We start from the raw sequence: 22,996 nt of genomic DNA on the forward strand, positions 1-22,996 counted from the left end.
ATATATATATATATATATATATATATATATATATATATATATATATATATATATATATATATATATATATATATATATATATATATATAAATTACATCAATTACATAAAAAATCAGAACTGTAAAAAGGTGTAACTGTTGACAATGTTAAGGCTTCATTGCGCAACCGTAAGCCATGACGTGGTCTCTATGTTCTTTTTTCCAAAATAAAATTTTTAGCATGATGTAAAATGTTATAGCCAAGCTAAGATTATTAACGAGTTTAATGAAGCTATTTAGGAATATTTATCTAAAAAAGTAATAAACAGTTAGAATTTTATATTAAAAAAAATTAAAAACAAAGAAATTATTATTTTTATTATTAACAGTTACGCTGTTTTTTCAAATAAGTTTTTTAAGTACTTTTTTTCTTTTTATAACTTTTAAATTTCTAAATTCATTTATGATGGTTCAACACTTTTAATGCAGGTTCGGTTTTGAATCTTGGTATAAGTTATGCCCAACAATTGTTTAAAAAATTATATTAGCATTTTTAAAATAATTAATGCGCAAATATGTTGCAATGTTTCTGGTTGATTTCAAAAAAGTTTAAGTTACTGGTCGATTACAAAAAAAGTTCGGAAACTAGCAAACGATATCAATCAAGAACTTACGACAAATTTTATTTTGTATTGAATGAAACGTGGCAAAACATAATAAAACAAAATGAAACAAAGAAATTAGAATTTTAAGAGCACAGTATAAAACAAGATATTTTTATCAACTTTACTCCTACATGCAAACCGAACAATATACATCAAATATATTTTGGTTGTATTAGAATTAATGATTCTAGCTCTTTGAAATTTTCAAATTTTTAATTAGCTGTATTTTGAATGCCATACTACTGTGAACTAGTTTTTTTTTCATGAGCCGTATATTTCTAATATTTTTTGAAAGATAAATAAAGTCAAATAATTAATTTTACCATGTTACCATGTTAATCCAAGTATACAATACCATGTTAATCCCAGTAAAACGATACCATGTATAACCCAGTAAAAATTCCATACTCTGTTTTCCAAAGTTTCCAAAAAATAAAATGAAGTAATCTTAAAAATGCTTTATTTACATGATTACTGCCTTATATAACAACTTTTATACCGCAAAAAGAAAGTTTTAAAATCCACACCGATCATATCTATACCTATTTCTTATTTACTTCAATATTTTTTAGTAAAATAATTCATTCTAAAAAATTGCCTTAAAAGCAACAACAAAAAACAACGCAGCTTTTCTGTATACGTAGAGGTTTGTTTTTCTCCTAAACGGCTATCATCGATACTTTAGTGGTTTAGTGCTCTGTCATCAGTGTCGTTTTAAGGGGTTCAAGACCTCGTATTAGCGGAATAAGCTTAGAAATTTTTCCAAGCTTGCCGATATATTTAGAGCAATATATATATATATATATATATATATATATATATATATATATATATATATACATATATATCAAAAAAAACATTTAATTGTTAAAATAAAAATTTAAAGTTTTCTCATATTATACATATAAGGAGAGCATTGGCAAAACGCGCTAAATCATAGTAAACAGATTTTGAGAAAACAACGAAAAATTAAACTACTCTTGGCTAACGCATCAACAGAAATTGATATTTTCTTTGTTCATTTTTAGGATCAAAAACTTTTTAATTGGTCTAATATTTAGATTGTTAATAGATTTTAGTATATAAAATGTGGAAATTGAATTAACTCAATAATTTAATTTTTGTGGCTTAGCGTGTTTTGCAGATGAGCTCCTCGCATATCTTACACAATTCTCCATATACTACCTGAAAAATCAACGTATGCTAAAGAAGTTTAAGGTTTACAGACGTTTGTACTTAACGTTGTATTAATGGCGGAACTAATAAGATGATGTAATTTTAGCAATCAGAAACTATCAAGAGAGGGAAAATCTAAAATCGAAGTTTCAAATTTTTCACTTGGGTGACACAAAATGTTGCGTATTTTTTCATTCTTGCCAATTTTTTTTTTAATAATATAGATAGGTACAAAAAATTAAAACAAAACAGTTTAAGCTATAAAGACATGTAGTTATTAAAAAAGTTTTCTTATATTACACACGATCCTGTATAAAATATTATACAAGTACATTTTTTGCATTTGCATATAACATATTTGTTCACTTTTATATTATGTTATATTATATGTAATTAAATAAAGTTGCGCTTATTTAGAGAATCCGTTTGAAAAGTGTTATTTAAATGCAATCGTTATAACAGTTTTTAAAATGAATTGTTTTCAATTACATGCATAATTTCCAAAGATCAGTGGTTTAATGCGCTGTCATTGGTGTTGTTTTGCGAGTGTTCAAACCCACTCTTTAACACAATACATTAAAAAAAATTTTCAATTTATTTGTATATATTTATACCAAAAAAAAAAAGTATTGCGAATCTTCCACAGCAGCAACTTCTGGAGTAGCAGGACTGTCTTATTAAGTTTTAGACAACAACTTTTATAATTCGCAGCTTATTAGGAGTATTTCCCTTGCACATTAATAACATAGGTATATTTATCATGACATATGCGCAATAAATTTCTCCCAGTGTTTTGATGCTTTTAGAAATTTTAGGTCAGGCATTTCAGGGACTATTTCATCCTTAAAAACTCTGGTTAATTGAGTCAAAAAGTTACAAAAAAAATTGGAGCCCGCTGTTCCCTTATTTTGACCTTTGGGTCAGGGTTCTTAAAAAATTGATAGGACTTTGCATCCCTGTTAGAGATATAAAAAACGAACACGCGTCATTTTAAAAAGATAAAAATTATTTAGAAAGTTTTTCAGTGTATGTGCTTTTTATATTTTCATTGTCTGAAGTTGTTATTATAAACCCTCAGCCACGACTTACAGTTGCGCCATGAATAGGCCTTTAGTATAGATTACCATTGTGTAACTGCAAAAAAAAATTTTAAACAATACCGTGAACATCGATAAAACCAGATTTTGTAATTTGACCCAAAATACTCTTAGCGCTGCATGAAACGTTTCCGTGATTTTCGTGAAAACTTATATTTGAAATTGTAAAGTAGCTAATGACTTCGGAAGAACTTTCAATAACTTTAGTTTTGATGTCATGGTTGACTCCGTTTACAGACCATTCCACCGAAGGAACTGGGTTGCCAAAAAAGCTACACATTAGAGTCATTTTACCTGCAATGTAAGCAGTTATATTTAAATCTGCAACTCTTACTTGTGGTTCAATTAAACCTAAACCTCTTTCTCCTTTCTGTCCCCGTGATCCTTGGTCACCTTTAGGGCCTCTTTCCCCCTTTTGGCATTTTGTTAACTTTATTTCTTCTACCGCGTTCTATTAAATATGCAAACATAAAGAAAATAAGTTTAAAAAAAATGAAATCATGAGTTTTAGTATTTTTAAAAAATTTTAACTTAAAAAATAAAATAAAATGAAAAAAAGCTTCCTCTGTATAACAAAAAACAAAAGTATTACTAACTTTTGATTTATACTTACATGATTCACTCTGGATTGCGTTACGTTTACATCATTCACTATGAAATGCGTTACGTTAACTGTAGTCTCAGTAATATCTGGAAAAAATAGTTAAAGATTTTAAAAATAAAGTTCTATCACAAACTTTGTAAATTTAACTATAGTAATTACTACATTTACTGACAGTAATTTCAATAAGTTAGTAATTTCAGTAAATTAGTAATTTCAGTGGTTACTGACACTAAAACTAGATAAACTCGTTAGTTACCTGCGTGCATTGTTAAAGTGTTCTCAAAAAACTATCAAAATATGTTTTCTTAAAACTTAAGTTTAAAATCTAATGTAAGCATGCTGTATTGTTGACCAGCTTTTTCCATAAGATTGTGAAATTTCTCAAGTGGTCCATTAGATAGATGCAAGTGAAATATATATGCCAGTTGTTTATAAAACATTTTCCATAATTGTTATTGTCAAGACCGTCCCTAGGCAGAATACTTTGTCGGGCACCCGGGGCAAGCGGCCATGGGCGTCACGACCAATTTTTATAAAAACAGCGGTTTTTAAATGGAGTAAAAAGTAAAAATAGACTTTTTCTTGGGCCCATTGGATCGAGTTGTACTTAGTTTTTTGGTCGTGAAGCTTTTGAGTTAAGGAGCTTTTTTAAAAATGTCAAAAAATTTTGAGTTATTGATAACTCAAGCAAAGGACTTTTTAATGCACATAAAAGTGCCATATCAAATATTTTTGGCATTACAATTGACAAGTTGGAGGGAAAAATTTACGTATTAAAAAAAGAAAATAAGTCCTTATAAAAAAATACAAGTTAAGAACACTGCAAAGACTTTCCAGAACGAGCAGCATGAAAATGTAATGAAAGAGTAAAACGAACAAAAAGAAAATCTTAAAATCAATACAAAAAGTAGACGAAAAATTAGAGAATGACAATGAGTTTGAAGATAAAGTTGAAAAATAGAAGATAAGAGTGGAAGAAACAACTTGCGCTACGAAGGATTGAAGGCCGGCGCGAAGGAAGGGGTGTTAGGGTTGGTGTGACACGAGACACCTAGTCTCGCTGGCCCTGGATTAAGGTTTCTCCTTTCCCGTAAATTTAGCATCCTAGGATTCCCGGTGTGTAACTTATTTATCCCGGGATTTCCCGGCATAATTTTTAATATAATAACAAGCGGTTTGATTTGTCACTTGATCGAAAACGAATTTTTCCCATAAATAGACCCGCGGCAGAAAAAGCTCTTTCTGATTCAATTGATGTCGACTTGATGGTCATTAATGAGGAGTATATTCTTTTTAAACTTTCGCCACGCTTTCCAGTTGCCTCAAAAAGTTTGATTTCTTTTGTGAGGTTTTTTAAATGTATAATAACGTCATTTGTTATCTGTTTTTGAAATAAAGTTTTCCAATATGACCCAAAAAATAATTAAAAATAAATAATGATAAAGAAATGTGAGCCAGAGAGGAGTTTTTATGAAATTGCATTGCAACCGTTCATAGAATTTGAACCTCAGAATCCCAAGTGTAAATGAATTTTTATTATTTATCTATCATGCTTATTTCAACTAGTTTCAACAATTGAGAGCTGCAAACTAGGCAATGTCTAATCCTGAATCAATCAGGTTTTAACATTTCTTATTTAGAGAATGATTATGAAACATATTATTAACTCATTGTTTGAACAAGCAAAGTTTTTATTTTCTAAATTGTTTATTTATTCATTTATATTTTTTCTGTTGTATAAAAGATACCATTGTTAAAATTTATTTTACTAATTTATATAACTAATATAAACTGCTACCAATGTGGTAAATCAGTGAAGATATGCAAATTTTCCATTTTCCAGTTAAGAACTATATTTAGTCCTTTAATTACAGCATCAAGTTCAAACATGTTTATATGTGTTTTCTTATCTCTTTTTAACCAACATGTGTCTTTGATTACCCTGCCATCAACCTGAACAATTATGCCTAGTGCTATTAAATTAACATCTACCGTTGTTGCCTGATTATTATAAACACTTTAATTTTTCTTTTTAGGATCGTCATCACGTGTTCTTTTAACCATATCATTCAACATTTTTTCCAGATAACTGCATTTTATTTTTTCTTTCCATGTTTTTGTCAGGGGGTTTGCTGTTCTTTTAACATATGATGAAGCTACACGCAACCAACCACAAACTGGAAGATTCCTTGTCATTTTTCGTACAAATAAAAAATTTTACGTTTTCTTAGTGTATTTGGAATGTGCTCCGAGCACAACATTTTATTTTCCATTCCAATATGTAAATTAAGAACTCTTGCTCCTTCGGATACGCAGACCACCGGCATACAATGTATTCCTGGAATACATTGTAAGCCATGGTCTGCATATCCGAAGGAGTAAGAGTTCTTGGTTTACAGGTTGAAATGGAAAATAAAATGCTGTGCTTGGAGAATATGGAATCCATATATTTCTTAAATGATCAAGTACGCTACGAACAGGTATTACGTTTTTATTCACAAAAATATCATCAACATATGATGACGTTCCTTTACAGATCGTTTTGTCCTGAGATAAGTTTGACGTTCCTTTCCAGATCGTTTTGTCCTGAGATAAGTTTGTCCTGAGATCGTTTTGTCCTGAGACACATTATCCAAGACCGCTTTCATTATGACTGGCGCAACGTTTAGTCCATCTCCCAAGCGTGTTAAACAAAACGTTTGTCCACGGAACAAAACATTTTGTAAGCCCAGTCATCAATTTTTAGTTCCATGTAAGCTGAAGGTAAATCAATTATTGAAATCTTATTTCCAATTTTCACTAAACCGTCTCCAATCTCGTATTTTGTCAGCAAACGCATCTGTGTTCGCAGTGAATGCTTCAACATACTTTTTCAACTCGCTGAAGTCTAATACTGGTCGTACTTTTCCTTTATTTTGCTGCACCACTGCCATGAGATGAGCCAAACCCATTATTGAAAAGGGTTATTTTGAACCTTACTTTTAAAGCCATTTTTTCTCTATAAACCCTTCTTTTTCGTAATCATGTTTTATGCCAACAGGAATAGTGTATTCAGCAATTATATTCACTAGAGTTTCCGGTTGAAAATGATTATTCTGTTTCCACGCAATTATCCATTCTTGATTTGGTTTCTCAAACGAAGCTGTAAAATCCCGAGCTATTATATTTATATTACTGACATCTTTTGGCATATCACTTCTTAGTTCAGGTAAATATGATTTGTTTTTTTCTATAAAACATACATCACGAGTTGCAGATATTGATACTCCACTAAAAGTCACTTTTCCATTCAAACCCATCAAGAAACAATAACCAAGTGGTTTGAAGTCAACTACAAATGCTTCCACAAAAAACATCATTCCCATTTGGCGTGACAATCCGAGTTCGACTAACACCTTCGTACTATTGTTGTTTACAGTTACCATGCTATTTATCCATTTACAGTTATCATGCTAACTTCTTTCTTCGTAATTTTTGTCGCACATTTTTATAAAAATGATGCAACAGGTACATCCTGAGTCAATCAACACATCCCGAAGAACGCCGTTAATGTCCAAGCGTATACAGTTGACTCTTAGTATCTCAAACTCTCTTTCTGAATTCAGATTTTTTAGAATTACCTAGAAACAAGAAGAAAAAACGTTGGAAGCGGGCATGGACTTTCTTTAAAGAAGCATAAGTCAGAAAGCTAGAAGCTGATTTCTTAGCGAAAAAGGCTCGTTGACTAACGGTGATTAAAAGTAAATGTAAAAGAACATGGTAAAACTTTAGAGCTTCTTGAAAAGTACAAAGACCACAACGGTCTCATACCTCCAAAAACTGTCGATATTTTGGACTTGCAGCTAATCAATAAAATTTTGTACCTACGTCTGACGTCTGACTGTAGCACCTGAAATTAAACAGCAACTACGAATGAAACTTAATTCTGGAAAAATCATAATGGTGAATCTTACAATTTACGTACTAATATGTTCCAATCGTAATGCAATAAAACCAGAAAATAAACTCTTTAACAGCAATGATACACTACTCAGTTCAGTTCTGTGAAGAGTTGTAAATGTTTGTCCATTAATGATACTGATTATTAAAGTGGTTTAAGTTTATGATATTAACATTTTGCAGATTTCTAAATTACTTTAGTTGAATTCTGAGTTAGGCTACAAATCGTCGATCAAGTATTGTGATGGCGTCTCGTCGTTTTTAACATTAAAATGTCCAGATCAATAGGATATGGGATATGTGATGTTTTGTATGCATGAAACAACTGCAGTATTAAATTTAGCAACCACGAAACCCTATAAAAAGAGATATTAGAGGCCATGGTTGTACTTGAAGATTGAGGCACTGGCTATTTTTAACAGCAATCTTGAAAAAAAAGTTCACTTTTCTAACATAACCTAAATTGTCATTAAAAATGTACTTTTCTAAACTAAACTAAATTGTCATGCTAGCTGCAATTTGTTTCCAGAATTGAACTTTTTTGTGTTTTAAATAAGCGTACATTAATTTAATTATACTATTCTTTTATTCACTGTCACATAAAAGATGCAAATATTGCTTGGGTAGGTATATACTAAAGTAAACTTAAACCATTTTATTGTCAACAGAATCACGTAGAATCACGTCTTATACATTTCAAAAAAATTATACTAACGCCAAGCCTTTATTATAAATAAAAGTTTTTAATATAAATGAACGTAATTTTATTTACTGTTAAAGAAATATTCTGTGAATCTAACACATAATTTGTAGGTTATAGCTATCCAACTGTTTTCAATATTTGTATAATATAAATGGTTATCATGTCTGTTTTTGAAATTGAAAGGCATTATCAGCTTCAAGGTCTCTAGAAATTTGATAACAATAGATAACGATTCTATTAGTGAAGAAGAATTCTCTATGGCTAATGTTTTTTTTGATCTGCTATATGATGGGTGTTGATTATTTCTAACTCTTCCCGAAGGACCTTGGAGCTGATGCCCGTTCGGTTGAATTAATGGGACATGCCAATTTACATTTATAAAGCTGTTAGAGATTTTAAAACAAACAATTAACATTTCTCTAATTCCTAAATCTTTAAGGGTAGTTAAATCAAGAGTTTTGAGCCTTGATTTATTACAAAGTTTACACAAGGCAGGCACTAGTTTAGCTCGTCTATGAATTCTTTAACAATGTTCTTTTAACCAGTAAGGATTCTATACCAAAGAAAATGTCTCAAGATGAGGTTTTACAAATAATGTGTACAAAATTTTGAATAATTTAACGTTCCTATAAATAAAAGTTCGTTTAAGCATTCCGAGAATAGAGTCAGCTTTTTATGCGGCTTTTGGCATTGGATTTCCCATTTTAAGTTGTTAGTAATTATAAAATCAAGATTAAACTCGGTGAAGTTTCCTGCAATTCTTGACCATTTATCTTATATTTAAGTTTGTAAATATTATTATTTGTCTTTTTTCTTATAGATATAACTTTATATTTATCAATATTAAATGTCATAAGCCAGTCATAAGCCCCTTTCGCAGCTGCGTCTATATCTTTTTTGAATGAAATGTTATTCAGTGGATCTTTTATGATCGAAATAAGCTTTGTATCGTCTGCAAAAAGCCTAATAAAATTTTTCATTACTTATGACCCCATAACAAATATTATTAACAAATTAACAAATATAACAAAGAATAGAGGTAAACCAGAAACTTCTGGAATTCCTGTAACTACGTTGCACCAGTCAGAACGGTAATTACCTATTACTAATATATGCTTCCTTCCTTTAACGAATAGACCATTTCACAAAATTGCTTTTGATAACTTAGGCTTCAAGTTTTGTGATGCCGGCATCATGCGGTATTAAACAAAAGGTTTTGGCTAGATTGAGGAATATTGTATAAACTGAGGCACCGAAGTTTAGCGATTTGTTTATGTTATAATGCGCGAACAATGAAAATTCGAAGAAATATAATTGCGGGAAATACTAAAACAGTCAGTAAAAAGGGTTTACCTTTTAGTTTGCAATGAACATTTATTTAAAGAACATAATTAAGAAAAATTTAGCGAGGTAGTCGTATCAGAATTTGATCCAATATTAAATAAACCTTAAAGCATAAAATATATGATTTTTGGGAAATTTAAAATTAATTAGTTACTGTATTATAAGAGAATCAAGTAAATAATCAAAATGCAGAAGAAAGTTTGAATTGTTTTTAAATAATTGCATATACTACTAAAGATATTTCATAAAAAGACTTGTAAATTTTGAATATTTAATTTTAAAAGTCTCAACTATTCAATGGGTCAAGAGCACTTTAGTGGTTTTACGGGATAAAAACTCAATCTTTGAAGGCAAAAGTTATGGATCATGACCAATTCGTTAACTAATTTGCAGAATTCATTGATTGATTTATAGTTTACTAACTGGTTTCAGAGAGAGTTGGTGCAAGAATATTTAGTGCTTGGACTAAACATACAGATTGTTTATGAAATAATTAATCTCTTATAATTATAACTTAGTCCTAATAATTTATTTAATGGTTTAAAACACATTGTCTGTCATATTTTCCGTTAATGTAGGAGAGTGATCAGCTCGGAATACAATTGTCTTTTCAAAAATTTAATATATATATATATATATATATATATATATATATATATATATATATATATATATATATATATATATATATATATATATATATATATATATATATATATATATATATATATATATATATATATATATATATATATATATATATATTTAATACTCTAATATATGTAAGTTTAAAGTAACGAAAATGTAAAAAATTTATTTTACATAACGTTTAAATAAAACGTCATACAAAAATAATTTTTTTTATTAACATAATGCTAAATTTAGGTAAATTATATATATATATGTATATATATATATATATATATATATATATATATATATATATATATATATATACATATATAGATAGACACTGATAGACATCTATCTATATATATATATATATATATATATATATATATATATATATATATATATATATATATATATATATATATATATATATATATATATAGATAGACACTGATAGACATCTATCTATATATATATATATATATATATATATATATATATATATATATATATATATATATATATATATATATATATATATATCTAGATATATATATCTATCTATCTATATATATCTATATATATATATATATATATATATATATATATATATATATATATATATATATATATATATATATATATAGATAGATAGATCAGTGTCTATCTATATATATATATATATATATATATATATATATATATATATATATATATATATATATATATATATATATATATATATATATATATATATATATATATAGATAGATAGATAGATAGACGATCAGTGACGGATGCAATATATATATATATATATATATATATATATATATATATATATAAATTTTAGTTTGAAATGAAAATATATATATAGAAAAAAAATAAGAAAAATTTAGAGAGGTAGTCGTATCAGAATTTGATCCAATATTAAATAAACCTTAAAGCATAAAATATATGATTTTTGGGAAATTTAAAATTAATTAGTTACTGTATTATAAGAGAATCAAGTAAATAATCAAAATGCAGAAGAAAGTTTGAATTGTTTTTAAATAATTGCATATACTACTAAAGATATTTCATAAAAAGACTTGTAAATTTTGAATATTTAATTTTAAAAGTCTCAACTATTCAATGGGTCAAGAGCACTTTAGTGGTTTTACGGGATAAAAACTCAATCTTTGAAGGCAAAAGTTATGGATCATGACCAATTCGTTAACTAATTTGCAGAATTCATTGATTGATTTATAGTTTACTAACTGGTTTCAGAGAGAGTTGGTGCAAGAATATTTAGTGCTTGGACTAAACATACAGATTGTTTATGAAATAATTAATCTCTTATAATTATAACTTAGTCCTAATAATTTATTTAATGGTTTAAAACACATTGTCTGTCATATTTTCCGTTAATGTAGGAGAGTGATCAGCTCGGAATACAATTGTCTTTTCAAAAATTTAATATATATATATATCTATATATATATATATATATATATATATATATATATATATATATATATATATATATATATATATATATATATATATATATATATATATATATATTTAATACTCTAATATATGTAAGTTTAAAGTAACGAAAATGTAAAAAATTTATTTTACATAACGTTTAAATAAAACGTCATACAAAAATAATTTTTTTTATTAACATAATGCTAAATTTAGGTAAATTATATATATATATGTATATATATATATATATATATATATATATATATATATATATATATATATATATATATATACATATATAGATAGACACTGATAGACATCTATCTATATATATAAAAATATCTATATATATATATATATATATATATATATATATATATATATATATATATATATATATATATATATATATATATATATATATAGATAGACACTGATAGACATCTATCTATATATATAAAAATATCTATATATATATATATATATCTAGATATATATATCTATCTATCTATATATATCTATATATATATATATATATATATATATATATATATATATATATATATATATATATATATATATATATAGATAGATAGATCAGTGTCTATCTATATATATATATATATATATATATATATATATATATATATATATATATATATATATATATATATATATATAGATAGATAGATAGATAGACGATCAGTGACGGATGCAATATATATATATATATATATATATATATATATATATATATATAATATATATATATATATATATATATATATATATATATATATATATATATATATATATATATATATATATGTATATATATATATATACACCTATAGTATCACTTACGGGGACAGATTTAACAAAAAAAAGAATATTTAAGGGAGCATTAGCATTATTGGGGACATCCTAATGTACCTGTTACTTTTTTGTCCCCGTAAGCATCGTTTTTTTTGTAAAAAAAACTTCCCCGTGAGCAGCTTTTATAGAGACCGAAAAGTACATACATCGACTATAAAGTAGCCTGACTCGCAAAGGAGTGCTGCTACATCGACTGATGGTTTGGTTTGGGTCATCATCAAGATCAAGACTTGGGTTACGATTACGGCAAGGTTTAAATATGGTTATCTTACTGTAATTAATCGTTTTTGTAAATAGCTGAAAATAAAAATGGAATGTAGTATATTATAAATAAATAAAAATAAAAAAAATAAATATAAAAAAGATGTTTTTATAATAAAAAAAATAAATTTAAATATGTATAAACAAATAAAAAAGATGTTTTTAAACAACTCGGTAAGTGACTAATTTTATCTTAATGAATTTTGATTTTAGGGGAAAGTGGTCTAAAACGGGCCCTTAAGGTGAAATGGGCCCCTATCAAATCTCTTGCTTGGACAATAATTGTTATAAATTTAACTATAGAATATTGTGCAGCAGACTATAAACATTTAAGAAAACCATCCGTAAAATAGTTTTTTCATTTTTATCTTTTGGCAAAAGGAATATTTAAAAGTAGTACTTTTGAAATTTTTTTGAGCTAAATATTTTATACTATAATCGTAAAAAACACTTATGTTTATTGTGTTATTTTGATACTTTTTAAAGCTTTAACATGTTATCTTTTTATTGGCACAAGATTTTTTATGAGAATAGTCTAACAATTTATGTTTTTCACTAAATATCAATAACACACTCCAACCGGTTGAAATGGGCCCCGGGGCCCATTTCACCCGTGCAATTAGCAAGATTTTACGACAAAATATTTCAGCTTAGTGTCAGTTAAAAAAAGAATAAATTGACAATATTATAAATGTAGTAACGGGTTTCATAAATATTTTTATTTGAAAAAGGTATTTGCAATGACTTCCTTTGCTATTTTTTATTGTAATTTAAAGCAACAGCTATGTATTTGTATTTTTAAAATTTTTTCATTCATGTCATTTATTTACATATATATTTGAATATTGATTATAATTTGTAATTTTTGTGAAAATATGTAAATCTTACTTGATTATAGATTTGGAAATATTTTTTATCAATCCTTATTAAATATTATTTAAATAGGGGAAAGGCGACTATGATGGCATAGCGCCTATGATGGCATAGCGCCTATGATGGCATACCGGTCATATTTCCATTAAAATTGGTTTTGGTAAAAAAATGATTAGACCTACATGACTATACTGACTTTACATTAGTTTTAGTGAAAAAACGTCCCTTTTGCACAAGTATTGTTTTTATAATCAACAAAAATCGATTTTGGAATGTGCTGTTGTAGTTTTATTTCCTTCATATATTTAAGATTGTAATTTTACTATTAACTGTGCAGAAATGAAATTTTTATGCGTTTTATATTCAAGTTTTGTGCATTTAGTGGAATAGTTACTTTAATTTTATCTTTTGAACAAAGCAGACACAGCTTGTTTTAATGAAAATGATGACTTTTACCCATGATGGCATACTGACGAGTTGAGGGTGTTGAAATATTGACGAGTTGGGAATACCTTTTTTTTTTATAAGAAAAACTTATTTTTAAGTAAAGTTAAAAGAAAGCGATGTTCCAAATTTTTTTTTTGGTCCAAAAAATACGTAAAACGCAATATATCCTATGCGCACGCGCAAAATTTTACAATGCTGGTGTGTAGCATGAAATGGTAAATTAGGATGGTTTCAAGTAATTTCTGGCTTTTCTGAGGGAAGACTCTAAGGTTAAATGAAATCATTAAGTTACCCTCGATCCTAACTAGCCCCATCCTCCCCTATGCCATCATAGGAGCAGTGGTTGACTATGATGGCATACTTGTGCTTTTTTTTACAATAAGAATAACTTATAAAAAAATTAAAACTGATGAAAACTCCCAGGGTAATTATTATTCTAGATGTAACAAGGAATGTATCCATATCAAAACCTTTATTATTGGTCTTCAGGATACTAAATAATGAAGCTTCAAAGTTAAGTATGCCATCATAGGCGCCTTTCCCCTATATAATATTGAACTGAATCTAAATGTTATTTTATACTTTGTGTGTTTTTAATTATTTTTTTAAAGAGTTTGTAATATAATTACAAGATTATATATAGCTCTCTATATATTGTAATTATATTAAATACAATTACAATATATAGAGAGTTATATATAGTTACAAAAAAGTTTTAGTGTAAAATGTACATCCTAAGACGTTTTTTTTATAGTTTGATTGAATTGAACTGATTTTATAAGCTTTTTTTCTATCAATTCCTCTTGTTTTAGATATGGGGAAATATGTAAGAAAAACAAAAAGGCAGTGTTGGAGTGAGAGGTCTATGTCATCAGCTATTGAGGCTGTAAGAAAGAAAGAAATGGGATTAAAAAAAGCATGCAAGCAGTTCAATGTACCACGGAGTACTTTGCAAAGAAGGTGTAGACTTAATTTGAACTTCGTACAAGCCTCGTTGAAATCACTTGGATCAGTAAAATGTGTGTTTTCTATTGAAATGGAAAATGAGCTAGTGACTCATATCAAGCAAATGAAAGCTATGCTTTTTGGTTTAACACCTCAAGTTTTGCGTAAAGTTGTTTACCAGTTTGCTAAACTTAACAATCTTCATAAAAGGTTCAGTTCAAAAAGTGAACAAGCTGGTGCTAATTGGTTTCATGGATTTTTGACTCGACACCCTCTGTAATTATCTGTAAGAACACCAGAGCCAACTTCTGCAGCAAGAGCACAGGGCTTTAATCAAGCCAGTGTCGGAAAGTTTTTTGATTAATTGCAAGCATTGCAGGAAAAGCATCACTTTTTTCCAGATCGTGTTTATAATGTTGATGAAACAGGCATTACTACTGTTCCAAATAAGCCATCAAAAGTGGTTGCTATTCGTGGAAAGAAACAGGTTGGATGCCTAACTTCAGCATGGGCAGTTGGTTACAGTAGAAATCTGCATGAGTGCTTCAGGCAATTTTGTGCCACCTCTCTTTGTTTTTCCAAGAGTTCACATGAAATCTGATCTAATGGATGCTGCACCGCCCAGTTCAATTGCTGTTTGTCACCCATCAGGTTGGATGCAAAGTGATATATTTGTTACTTGGTTCATGCACTTTGTAAAGCATGCTAACCCAACAGAGCATGAACCTGTTTTGCTAATATTAGATGGGCATAAAACTCATACTTCAAATTTAAAAGTAATTAAACTAGCTCGTCAAAAGAACGTTATTTTATTGTGTCTTCCACCAAATTGCAGCCATAGACTTCAACCTTTAGATGTAGCTTTTATGAAGCCTTTAATGACTTATTATACACAAGAGGTTGAAAATTGGCTGAGAAATCATCCTGGACGAGTTGTAACAACTTATCAAATAGCCGAACTGTTTAAAAATAGCTATTTGCGAGCAGCATCTGCTATCACTGCTGTTAATGGTTTCGTTAAGACTGGCATTTTCCCGATAAATCGAAATGTTTTTAAAGACAATGATTTTGCCTCAGCACTTTAAATTGATATTCCTTTGCACTTGCTCAATAAAAAAATATCGTTAGAAGATGTTCTTGGTCAAACTTTAATCTCGCCACTGCAGATTCTAGACATTGCTCAAAAGAGGATCATTGAGCTTTAGGCCTCAAAAGTTGTAACGCCAGTTGTTAATCAAGTTCTGACACAAAGTCTCAACTTTTCAGAGCCAGTTGTTCCACCAACAGTATAAAATAAAAACCAATATTTTCCCTTGACAAAAGTTTCTCCTATTCCAAAGATTATTACTCCTCGAAAAAAAAATCATCAGCACAAGGGTTTACTGCTGTTTTGACAAGCAGTCCATACAAATATGATTTGGAAGAAAAGCAAAATATAAAGACAATAAAAATGTTATTAAAAGGAAACCGAAAGTTATTAACAGAAATCAAAAGAGCAAAAGAAAAAAAAAATTATGAAAGCCAAAAAAAGACCACACTTCATCAAAGAAACTGATAAAAATAAAAAAAATAAAAATAAAAGTTGTCACTTCAATTCAGGCACATTGTACATTCTGCCTCAGTTGAGTTTACTCAGAGTCTCAAATTTTAATGTGAACAATGAACAGAAGATTATCTACCATCAATAAATTACAGTTAATTTTTGTTTAATAATTAGGTTTTATTCAGAAATTAAATAAGGGGCCCATTTTAGGCTACCTCAAGGGTGAAACGGGCCCCTAGCATCTCTTTGTTCAACGGTTATTTCCTAATAAAAGGCATAGCCACACCTTTATTCTTTTGATGTTAAATTGTAGAGCATAGATTGAATTTCATGAAAAATACTTTGTTTGTAATTTTCGGTTGGTTATAGATAGCTGAATTTATCATTTTTTGAAAAGGAGCCCGTTTTTTGTCACTCTCCCCTACATACGAAATATAACTATTGAATTTCTATTGTTAGGCACGGCTTTGAAGTATATTATATTGTGTAAATTTAGATATTATAATGTTAAAAACTTAGATATATTGTTAGTTCTTATAATCAAAAAACCTTTTGTTTAACTTTAACTGTTTTTTCTCTATGATATGTAAAACATCTATGACTCCGTATAATATGTAAAACATCTAACTCCGTATGGAGTCACTGCCAAATAAAGAAGTCATTTGGCTGTGATTTGTAAAATTTTGTAAACATTTATTTTTAGACATGAATAAAAAGAGCAAATTTAATCTTCAAGATGCTATAGAACTTATAACCATTAGATATATATATAGAACTTAAAACTATTAGATATATATATATAGAACTTATAACCATTAGATATATATATAGAACTTATAACCATTAGATATATATATATATAGAACTTATAACCATTAGATATATATATAGAACTTATAACCATTAGATATATATATAGAACTTATAACCATTAGATATATATATAGAACTTATATCCATTAGATATATATATAGAACTTATAACCATTAAGATATATATATATAAAACTTATAACCATTAGATATACATACAGAACTTATAACCATTAGATATATATATAGAACTTATAACCATTAGATACATATATAGAACTTATAACCATTAGATATATATATAGAACTTAAAACTATTAGATATATATATAGAACTTATAACCATTAGATATATATATAGAACTTATAACCATTAGATATATATATATAGAACTTATAACCATTAGATATATATATAGAACTTATATCCATTAGATATATATATAGAACTTATAACCATTAAGATATATATATGTAAAACTTATAACCATTAGATATACATACAGAACTTATAACCATTAGATATATATATAGAACTTATAACCATTAGATACATATATAGAACTTATAACCATTAGATATATATAGAATTTAAAACTATTCGATATATATATAGAACTTATAACCATTACATATATATATATATAACTTATAACCATTAGATATATATATAGAACTTATAACCATTAGATATATATATAGAACTTATAACCATTACATATATATATATATAGAACTTATAACCATTAGATATATATATAGAACTTATAACCATTAGATATATATATAGAACTTATAACCATTAGATATATATATATAGAACTTATAACTATTAGATATATATATAGAACTTATAACCATTAGATATATATATAGAACTTATAACCATTAGATATATATATAGAACTTATAACCATTAGATATATATATATAGAACTTATAACCATTAGATTTATATATAGAATTTATAACCATTAGGAATATTTCCGATTTGTCTGAATTAAGTGATGACAATGATGGTTATGAAATAATAGATGCTCCAAATATAAGTCCAGTCAATGAATGTAGTACTGATGATGAAGAACCCAATGAAATTTTTGTCTATGATTCAGGATAACCAAGCATTACCTGAAGATCAGGTGCAAGAACCGTCAAGAAAAACAATATATCAGCAGTGAAAAAATACACTCCTCAAGGAACCTACCTATTCAATGGAAGGTTTTCTGATCCACCTAAAATTGATACAACATTATATGATTTCAGTTATTTCTTTTCAAAACTCATTAATTGATTTGATTGTTAAAAATACTAATTTATACAGCATTCAATGTACTGGCAAAAGTATAAACACAACACCTGTTGAAATTAGGAAGTTTATTGGGACGCATATAATAATGGGTATGGGTAAGTTGTGTTTTGCCCCTATTGCTGATACTATGACACTAAAAAGATTTCAACTACTCAAGCGTTACTTGTATTTTGTAGATAATAATATCTTTGCCAACACAAATAACAAGTTATTCAAAATTGAGCCGGTAATAAATGCTGTACGAATGCAATGTTTGAAATTTGAACCTGAAGAATCACATTCAATAGACAAACAGATTATTCCATCAAAAACTTGATATACAGAAATTAGACAGTAAAAATGAAGATTTAAAAATTTAGTTTGTACTAGGGCCTCTGGGTATATGTATGACTTTTATATATATTCAGAAAAGAATGAAGCCATAGATGAAAAGTATAGTCACCTACAGAAGAGTGCACAAGTAGCAGCAAAACTATGTGAACGCCAAAAACATTGTGAAAACTATGTGAATTACCAAAACATAAGAATCATTAGTTATTTTTTAATAACTGGTTTATCATAATAGATCTGATGATATATTTAAAACAAAATGGATTTCTTGCTGCAGGAACTATCAGGGGAAATCGTATAGCTGGATGTTTGGTTATGTCAAATAAAGTTATCGAAAAAGTAGGTCGCGTTGCATTAGATTACCGTTTTGATAATAACTCTGGCATTATTATAGTAAAATGGCTAGACAATAGTGCAGTGCAGCAAATGTCGAATTATATTGGTATTGAGCCAATGAGTACTTAATAGATGGAACAAAGCAAAAAAATGGATTGAACAGATGTCCTTTGTCCTCATATTGTGAAGTCTTACAATCAGTATGTAAGGTGAGTATGGATGGTGTTGACTTAGTAGACATGTTGATACCACTCTACAGAATAAAAATAAAAACACGTAGGTGGTGCATGAAAATTTTCTGGCACTTAGTGGATGTTACCAAGTTTAATGGTTGGATTTTGTACCGATTTTGAAACGAAACAACGTTGTTATGTCTGCAAAGCATATGTTAGGGTTCAGTGTGAAAAATGTAAAGTTTATTTATGTTTAGTAGCTGATCAAAATTATTTTCGAGACTTTCATTTAAAAATATAAAAGATTATATTTTCAAAAGTGTTTGATTTCCTTATGATTGGTTTTACCGTTACTTGGCACTGATTCCATATGGAGTCATTTCAAATTTGGGTCTAAATTTTCTTTTTTTTATATATAACTTTATTTTTACATCCAAATTAGCTCATAAACAACAAAAATATTTTAGTTTGAGATTTTTTCAATAATTTGCCAAGTAAAGGATTAGTGTGTCATTTTTCCCAACATTTTGAAAAAATATATGCTGCCACCCCCTTTTTGAACTTTATGATGAAAAAATACAGGATATAAACAATTTTAGAATAAAGAAATATTTCTGGGGTCCCTGTAAACCCTTGATCAGTTTTTTTTTTTTTAATTTTATTTAGGTGTCCCAAGAAGTCCTTACGGTCTTGTCACAGAGCACCACGGGTGAGCATTTAGTTGGAAGATCACGCCTCCTTCCTGACCGATATCGCAAATCTTGAGCAGAGGTGGGGTTTGAACCACGGATATGTTTCCACGGATTTGTTTCTGAGACAAGTGCGTTACTACTGCGCCACGGCTGCTCATAAGTTCCTAATATTATCAGAAAAAAAATTTTTCAAAAGTGCATAATGTTGGGTTTCAAATGAAGCGTAATCATACGAAAAATTTTAAAATGATAATTATAATCTAAAAAACCTTATTGAAAAAAAATCTTGTAAAAAAAACTTATTTAAATGCACTTTTTTCTTTCTGAGTTCATAATCTTCATTTTTAACGCAGTTAATGTCACATATTTGTTTTTATATAATATAGTTACCATTTTTAAATTTTTTTATAAAATTTCGCTTCATTTGAGACCCAACATGATACACTTTTAAAGATTTTTTTTTTCGATAAATTTAGGAACTTGTTATATATTATATTTTAAAATCATATTCTTGTTATACGATATTTATATTTGTTAAGATTGATTAAAACGGCTGCGTATAAACTTTTTTTTTAATACGCAGCCGTTTTAATCAAATTTAACAAATATATATATATATATACATATATATATATATATATATATATATATATATATATATATATATATATATATATATATATATATATATATATATATATATATATATATATATATATTTCCGTTAAAAATGTCTTACTTTCACATTGGCATAAGGTCCTAGCTGGCATTGATTTTAAAACATCCGGCAGTAACAAATTTATTTTATCCAACAACAAGCGGTCAATTCTTTTTCTCAAAAAAAACAATATTGCTTCTTTATCTTGAGTTGTTGTATCTCTTTTCGATCGATGGTTAATGCGTGAACTGCATTCATTTTGAACAACTAATTGAGCAAAAAATGAAGAATTTTTCTTTATAATAAGGAAAATCTATACTTTTATATATTCTGAAATATTTCCAAAATGAATAGTAGCTAAATTAATGATGTTAAAAAGATATTACTACTTGAGTAATTTTCAAATAAAAAATTGATTGTTAAAAAAAAAAAACTTTAAGTTTAACCGTTACCTGATTTTAGCTTAAGGATTTCGTTTGAGTTTTCTCTATCACGAACAATTAAGACAATAACAAGTACAATAATTACAGCAACGTTCGTAGTAACTTTCGCTGCTGACATCTCTATTTTTCTTCTTCTCTGAATTAGTCACATAAACACTAGACATAAACTAAAGGGTTTTATAATTTTCCGGGAATTTCGTGAACTAATATTTGCTATCAAAACATGATTTAAAAGTATACTAATAATTGTTATATTCGTTTTAAAACACGTGATTGTATACCAAACTTCAAAGCTTAACAATAAAAAAAAAATGCGTTTTATTCATTTGTATTGACGCATCATGTCAGACATTTAAAAGTAAATTGGAGGTGAAAAAAACTAATAGTTATTAGATTAATATTATTAAAGAGGACTTTTATCTTTTATCTTTTATCTGTTATCTTTTATCTTTTATCTGTTATCTTTTATCTTTTATCTTTTATCTTTTATCTTTAGTCTTTATCTTTGAGGGAAGCCTTTTTTTTTTAGAAAATTTTAACGTGAAGTTTTTTTCTTTGAGCTACTTTGACGTAATATTCCTATGCTCGAATGCAATAGGTAAAAGAATATTTGAAAATAATTTACGTAGAACATGAGTTTTTTATGTTTACCGAGCTTAGCTCTGCAACTATTGATTTAAAGTCAGCATGATAAAAACTAAGGATGTGTGCAAATATTTTTGCAGGAAATTTTAAATTTTATTTATGTAACTAAATGTTAGTCTGCAGAACGCAAATTCAATTTATTTAGTTACTGTCCAAAAACTGTTTTTGGACCGTAACTAAATAACAATTTATCAACACAAAATTGGTTTATGAATAACAAGTGTGCAAAATTGTAGCTAAATTAAAATTCAACACATAATCGTAAAAAAAAAGCAAACATTTTGTAACTATAGTCATTATTTTCAATGTAGACACAGTTAAGTAATACAGATTTTTTAATGACGAGTTTTTTGTGGTGATATGGAAGATCTCATATTTCAACTTATAAGCCCTCTTTCTCATTTTTTAACCCTCAAACAAATCATTAATACTTAATTTTATTTAAACATTATTAAAGGTAATGTTGTAAATCTATCTTGGCCGTTGGTTGCTCTCACACTCTAAAAACAGTCCGTTAAAATCCACTACTTAATTATTATTAAATCATTGACGTTAAACTCATTGGTGTAATAACACCAATGAGTTCAACATATAATAATAATAATATTAACAATAATAATAACAATAATAATGATAATAATAATAATAAATGATTTTATTTGCATAATTATTTTAGATTTGCGCGCTCATTAGGGTGTATATACTATAGTTTCTAGAAAGTAAAAAATGATTTGGTGGATAAAAAAAAAGTAGTGCTAGTTTTGCTCACAATATTATTTAATACTTATTATTATATTATATATTATTATATAATATATAAGTGTCAGTTGTCAATTTTAAACAATTATACTTTGTATGTTTTAAGAAATGAGTAGTTTACTAGAAAAATATTTGTTGTCAATAATAATGTTATTATTACTTAGTATAAAAATTTAAAATTGTATTAAAACTTCCAAAACTTTGTATTGCCAATCAGCACATAAAAAGAAATATCAAGTTTAAATTTCTAGTGGACTTTTTGGCAAAAATGTGACGTGAAG

General features: G+C 27.4%; 1 protein-coding gene across 1 annotated transcript in view; it reads right to left on the bottom strand.

Moving 5' to 3' along the window:
• Window positions 1–21,479, bottom strand: part of LOC136080802 (contactin-5-like) — a 41,369-nt gene extending 19,890 nt beyond the window's left edge. Inside the window, exons 1-4 of the mRNA XM_065797992.1 lie at window positions 21,321–21,479; window positions 20,950–21,135; window positions 3,530–3,606; window positions 2,980–3,367 (exon numbers count right to left, since the gene is read on the bottom strand). Of these exons, the coding sequence (XP_065654064.1) occupies window positions 2,980–3,367; window positions 3,530–3,606; window positions 20,950–21,135; window positions 21,321–21,429 (760 nt within the window). The 5' untranslated portion in view covers window positions 21,430–21,479. The remainder of the gene's footprint in view (window positions 1–2,979; window positions 3,368–3,529; window positions 3,607–20,949; window positions 21,136–21,320) is intronic.
• Window positions 21,480–22,996: the final 1,517 nt, after the last annotated feature.

This window comes from Hydra vulgaris, chromosome 05 (genome assembly GCF_038396675.1).
Source record: "Hydra vulgaris chromosome 05, alternate assembly HydraT2T_AEP".
Classification (NCBI taxonomy): Eukaryota; Metazoa; Cnidaria; class Hydrozoa; order Anthoathecata; family Hydridae; genus Hydra; species Hydra vulgaris.